The sequence below is a fragment of the Onychomys torridus genome, chromosome 16 (assembly GCF_903995425.1).
Source record: "Onychomys torridus chromosome 16, mOncTor1.1, whole genome shotgun sequence".
NCBI classification, from domain to species: domain Eukaryota; kingdom Metazoa; phylum Chordata; class Mammalia; order Rodentia; family Cricetidae; genus Onychomys; species Onychomys torridus.
This window is the reverse complement of record NC_050458.1, coordinates 18,277,991-18,284,646: the sequence shown is the minus strand read 5'-3', so window position 1 is coordinate 18,284,646 and position 6,656 is coordinate 18,277,991. Positions and strand designations below refer to the sequence as shown.

The following is a 6,656-nucleotide window of genomic DNA, read 5'->3' as shown; positions in this document are numbered from 1 at the left end:
GATCCATCAGCATATATATGATGTTTATGATCACTGAGAATAGATGATATCAGTATGATAAGGAATAAATGTAAGGGGAAGTAAATTTTGAATGCTTGAACTGAGACATTTTTCAATAAATAGAGATTGAAGCAAGGTAGAGAAACCAACACTGACGAGCAAGAAGAAGATGAGCTATGGATTGAATGAAGGAAGGAAGGAAGGGCCTTTGCTTCTAGGCTTTTTCTCTGTAGTCAGGGTGAGCCTACTGAATTATTGAATTTTTTCTTTTCTTTTCTTTTCTTTCCTTCCTTCCTTCCTTCCTTCCTTCCTTTCTTTCTTTTCTTTTCTTTTTTTTGGTTTTTTGAGACAGGGTTTCTCTCTGTAGCTTTGATGCTTGTCCTGGATCTCGCGCTGTAGACCAGGCTGGCCTCGAACTCAGAGATCCACCTGTCTCTGCCTCCCGAGTGCTGGGATTAAAGGCGCACCTCTGAATTTTTTTCATTTATTTATTATTATTATTATTATTATTTTAATTTCATTACTTTTGAATACTGCGTGAAGGACTACTTACTGCAAAAATAAGGAATAGGAAAAAAATCACTTGAATGTAGAGAATGACTTAAAATGGCTTGTTCTGATTGCAGTAGTTTGCAGACTTAATATGCATTTCCGAATGCACGTCATAGGTCAGCGTGATTTGTAGGGAATATATTCTGAATACTTACCATATTAGATCAACTTCAACACTACAACACTACATAAAAGAACTTCATTGGTGTTTTACTGAAGTAAGTCTTTGAACCTGGAGACTCATCAAACTTAACCATGGTTTAAGTATTTCCCGTATGTTCTGAGTAACCACTCAGAGACTGCGGTCTAAAACTTCAAGGCAAGCAACTCGACGCAGTTTATCACTAATTAACATGTGATGTTGCTTCTAGGCTCCTTGACAGCTGGTGAGAGCAGCGGGAACTAAATTAGAAGTGAGAGCATTTTTACATGGGAAACGCTACAGAAATGCGAGCTCTATTATTATAGCCGTCTGCATAGTGGAGAGTAAGTCCAAATGTAAGAAGCATCCTTGGGTCTCAAGCAGTGAGTAGGTACCAGGGGGTGGAGAGAGACCGGCCAGCCGGCCAGAGTCACACGACGCGCGTGCGCAGAGTCATTGGAGCCCGCGGGAAGACGAGACGCCACCGGGGAGGCGTGGCTCTACCCTGGCGACCCTTCCAGACCCCGCCCCTTAGCCCTGCCGATGACGTCACGAAGCTCGTCATTCCGCTTCCGGGGCCTCACGCTTCTCTTTCTTCCTGTCTGGCTGGGAACATGGCGTCGCGCAAGGAAGGCACCGGCTCCAGCGCCACCTCCTCCAGCTCCGCGGGCGGCGCGGTGGGGAAGGGCAAAGGCAAAGGCGGCTCTGGAGACTCAGCCGTGAAGCAGGTGCAGATCGACGGCCTGGTGAGTGCGGCTCTTGACCACAGGCCTACGCGGGTTCCAAGTCCCCGCCGGGCGTGCTTCCTGCCGCTTGCTTTCCCCATGAGGAGGCTGACCGCGCTCTCCCCTCAGCATCCTACTCCTTCATCTTCAGTTTTGCTCGAAAGACACCACAGCCTTCCCCGTTTTCTAATGAGAGAGCTGGGTGCTGAGCCGAGGGACCGGAATAGGGCTGTGTGACAGATGTGCCTGGTCTGGGTTTTAGATGCTCAGGAGAGGGAGGAAGGGCTGGTTACAACCAGTTGACAGTTGTGACGAGAAGGATTTAGGACCCTGTTTAGGGCTCCAGGAAGGGGAGCGAGAGAGCAAAGGAAACGCCTGGGCTTCCCGGAGAGGCTTTTGACAAGTGCATTCTCGGGAGATTTGCTTTTGAGCTGTAGTTCAGCACTTTACCCGGAATTGCGGAGCTGGGGTAGAATCTTAGGCAGTGTTAAGTCTGAATAACAAAGAGCCATAGAAAATAGTATATTTCTGATTAAGGTTCATGAACTAGGGCATCTGTGGAAGCTTGGGTTAAGGAAACAGATGGAACAGAAAAGATGAGAATCTAAATGATGGGGTTTTCTAAGCTTTAGGAGCATTCCTCCTGTAGGGTGTGGTGGCACATGGCTTTACTCCCAGCACTGGTGAGGGGACAGACAGACAAATCTCCAGGAGTTTGAGGCCACCTGGGGCTAAGGTCCACACCCCCTCAAAAAAAGGAACACAGAAGAAAAAGGCATTCTCATTGCCTCTTTTTCAAAAGCACATTTAGCTCTCAAAGCACTTTTCTAGGTATTTTCCAATAGCTAAGACACCTGTCATAGGGATTTTAAATTTCATGGGTAATTTGGGGTTGCAGCAGGCAGTGTACTGTGTAAGTGGAAGTCATTAGTAATTTCACTTTGTTTAATATAGCACGATGTTTATAAAGGCCTGGTCTTCTCAGTTCTGCCATCTGCCAACTCGGTGGCCCTAGAATGTTAGCGTTTATCAGCCTTACTTACTTCATGTGTTGAGATGGGAGTGAGAAGTAGTTATGTATTGGTGTATCGTTTAGATTATGTGAAAACGCTCTATGTGGTGACTGTTGTGAGCATGTGAAACTGTTAGTTGTGGTTATTGTTGACTGTAATATCTGAGTTTGGAAGGTGCAGGGAAGAGCTTTGGAAAGCTTTATCTCCACATCGTTTAGATGATACTTAGAAAAAGCAATGCTGTCTCTTTTGCTTAGCTGACAGTTTCATTTCAGCTTTTTTTCCCCCTGAGACAGGGTTTCTCCATGTAGCTTTTGCGCCTTTCCTGGGACTCACTCTGTAGCCCAGGCTGGCCTCGAACTCACAGAGATCTGCCTGCCTCTGCCTCCCAAGTGCTGGGATCAAAAGCGTGCGCCACCACCGCCCGGTCAGTTTCAGCTTTTGATGTTGTTTTTGTTTTTGTTTTTGTTTTTTAAGCAGATGCCTTCAGGAATAAATAATATTTTCAAAGATTGCAGGTTAGTTGGGAGGTGGACTTGAATTGCAGAAGTACCAGTTAACCACTTGGAAAATGTTTTGAACACTTGGAAAATGCTTTAAGAACTTGTATTTTACTGACTTTGTGTATGTTTTGAAACCACTCTTTGAATCACTTGGCTTCTAGAGCTTTTAAAGGCAACAGGTGGGTGTTATAAGTCTGTTTGATGGATGTAACTACAAATAAATACTTTTGGATTTGGGCAGGGCGTGGTGGTACACACCTGTAATCCCAGCAATTGGGAGGGTGCAGCGGTATGCTGGGGAGTTGTTTGTCAATTTGGGCTACACAGTGAGACTGTCAAAAAGAGAACCTAAGACATACTTTTAGTGTAGTCTTGAAACTGCTGAGCTGTCTAACGTGGAACAGTGATACAGGCTCAGTAGCATCAGTACCAGGGTGCCTTAAGAAATTTGAAGTGCTGGGTGGTGGTGGTGGTGCGCACTCGGGAGGCAGAGGCAGGTGGATCTCTGAGTTCAAGGCCAGCCTGGGCTACAGAGTGAGTTCCAGGAAAGGCGCCAAAGAAACCTGTCTCGAAAAACAAAAAAAACAAAAAACAAAACCAAAAGAAAACAAAACAAAAAAGATATGCTTTTCATGGCAAATCATACTGAGAATTAGAAGCTTAAGACTGACCCCAAGTGAGCCATAAAAAGGGACATTCAGGTTGTTAAGGGTCTTTACTTGTTGAGCCATCATGCTGGCCCTTAGTTCAAATCCTGATATCCCTTTAATAATACCCTAATTTTTTCTCATTCATTTATTTAAAGGTTCAGATCATAGCTCCCTTCATTACATGTTTTCAGTGAATTCAGGGCCCATCAAGGTGTAGTTTTGTTGCTTGTGTTCTTGGTTTGTGTTCAGGTTTGTCTCCTGTTTTTTCCACACTTTGTCCAGAAGGGATGTTTCAGTTACCTGTGGCCCGTTAGCCATTTCCTGACTCGGTCCTGCAGTTTGTGCTGCCTAGAGCAATCTCCGGTGGTGGACAGGTCTGCAGAGGGTGTAAGGAGTCAACCAGGAAAGGAAGTCAGCCAGGCCATGGTGATCAGGACAGTCTTGTAGCCTGACTGACTAGCAGCCAGAGTGCTTCTTTATTTATACAGATTTTAGTTAGCAGGGATATATCCATGATGTTCCAAAACATAGATCATATCATTTTTAGTTTTGGACATGTGTTTCACTTTTCTTTTGCTCATCTTTCAGTCATTAATAAACTATGATAGCCGAGCATTGGTGGCGCACGCCTTTAATCCCAGCACTTGGGAGGCAGAGGCAGGCGGATCTCTGTGAGTTCGAGGCCAGCCTGGTCTCCAAAGCGAGTTCCAGGGAAGGTGCAAAGCTACACAGAGAAACCCTGCCTCGAACAACCAAAACAACAACAACAAAAACAAAAAAAAACCCCAAAACTATAACAGAACAGAGTTATTATTTCCAGTCATTTTCCCTCAAGTTTTGACATCATTAATAAACAGAGTTATCATTCTTACTCATTATCCCCATAACCTAATTTTTGAAAATACAGAGGCAAATGACAGCCTGTGCTCAGGCTGGTAGCTTTGGTTGCTTCAAGGACACTAGACTAAAACAAAATCTTCAAGCCACCCTGGGCATTTTGCTATGTCCCAAGCAGTGTATTATTAACTCTTAGTGGTCATAGTGCCCAGGAAAATTCTGAGGCCAAAGCTACTGCAGTTATTGTTCAAATTCTGGCATAAGACAATGTTCATATTTATATCTTTATAGAATTTGTCTATATCTAATCCTGGCATTCTGTTGTTCCTTGGTCATATGACATTATAGTGGCTCTGTATGAGCTAACTTTTCTAAGAGAGGGAGGTCCTGACATCTCATTCTTTTTGTTTTTTTAAGATAGGGTTTCTCTGTGTAGTTTTGGTGCCTGTCCTGGATCTCGCTCTGTAGACCACTAGGCTGGCCTGGAACTCAAAGCCTAGCTTTGCCTCTGGAGTCCTGGGATTAAATGCATGCACCACCACTGCCCGCTGACATCTCATTCTTTTATCATCTTTCCACTCCGTACTTTGCTCATCAATATGTCTCTGTGTAGGGGTAGAGTTGTGTGCCATGTAATTGTATGAGTGTATAGTGGGAAGAGGCTTGTAATCTGAACTGTGGCCAACTCTTCTAGCCCACTGAATCTTGTTGACCTTTTTGAGATTACTTTGTTTTGAATATCTTGTTCCTGTGTAAGTACAGGGACAGACGTTTCAGAATGTCTCATAACCTCATGAGGAGACCTCTGGCTTCTTTATGTGTCACAACCTCCAAGGCATAAAGACGACTTTCAAGTAGATAAGGATATCTCCCTAAAGTGGGGCAGGGAATAGTATGTTCAGAACATTCCTGGGGAAGCTTAGAAGCAGCATTCCTGGGAGAATGATTCATAAGAAAATTTCCATCAATCCAATATCCTCAAGTTGTACAAATATTAAAAGTCTCTCAAGTATGCAACAGGTGGAGATGAAAACCAAAGGTAGCACGGCAGCCATCAGGAGGCTCAGCTTTGCTGATCTTCGTCAAGCAGCTGGGCTGGCTTTATGACTTCTGCCATTCCATCCAGATGTGGTTGTGCCAGTCTCCCTTTGTTTATGGTGTTCCTCTTTACTTCCTTGTCAGGTACAGTGTTGCCAAATGTGACTTAATAGAGCTGTGCTTTTAATCTCTAGTTTAATTTGAATCTGTATACTTCACTTATGTTCTGTTCTAGATTCGTTTAGTAAAATCATGGACTACCTATCTTTTTGTTTGTTTCTTTGCTTTTTGAGAAAGGGTCTCTCTGTGTAGTTTTGACTATCCTGGAACTAACTGTATAGACCAGGATGACCTCGAACTCAGAAAGATTCACTTGCCTCTGCCTCCCCACCACACCCAGCTATGGATTACCAATCCTTAGTGACATCTAGTTCTGCCAGATGCTGGTTGTGTTGATGAGCAAGGTAGACACTCTAATCCCACTGCCATGACCATACCACACTATACCGTGACTACCATGCATAGGCATGGATGAACTCATATTAATTTCTTACTGATTATGTTTGCTTCTGGCATATTACTAGTGGCTACAGCCAGTTAATATTACCCTTAGGAATATAAGCTCTTGATCATATTGAAGGGTAATTCATAAGAATGACATGGTGTATTTCAAATATATTTATTTTTTTCTTTCTTTTTCTTTTTCTTTTTTTTTTTTTTTTTGGTTTTTTGAGACAGGATCTCTCTAGTTTTGGAGCCTGTCCTGGAACTTGCTCTGCCTCCGAGTGCTGGGATTAAAGCGTGCACCACCACCACCCAGCTCAAATATATTTCTATAGTAAATGAATTCTCATGGAATTTAGGTGTCTTGGGTAGTTTACCTCTCTGGTTGGCTTTTGCTGTTGAGTTTATCTGCCTCTTACCTCTTGGATTTCTAACTTCATTTTTGTGAATGAGAGACTATTTAAGGAGTGAATCACTAGAATCATTTCTATCCTTCTAGGGTAAGTATATCTGAGCGAAGATTAAGAATGCAGTCTGGGGCTGGAGAGATGGCTCAGCGGTTAAGAGTCCTGGCTGATCTTCACAGGACCTGGGTTCAGTTCCCAGCACCCACATGGCAGCTCACCACTGTCTGTAATTGCAACTCCAGAAATTCTAACACTGTCACACAGACACACATGCAAGCAGAAATA

At 43.6% G+C, this 6,656-nt stretch overlaps 1 protein-coding gene across 1 annotated transcript in view; it reads left to right on the top strand.

Annotated features, from left to right (window-relative positions):
• The first annotated feature begins 1,260 nt into the window (after window positions 1–1,260).
• The window catches only part of Eif3h (eukaryotic translation initiation factor 3 subunit H), a 94,033-nt gene continuing 88,637 nt past the window's right edge, over window positions 1,261–6,656 (top strand). Inside the window, exon 1 of the mRNA XM_036209111.1 lies at window positions 1,261–1,440. Within this exon, the coding sequence (XP_036065004.1) occupies window positions 1,309–1,440 (132 nt within the window). The 5' untranslated portion in view covers window positions 1,261–1,308. The remainder of the gene's footprint in view (window positions 1,441–6,656) is intronic.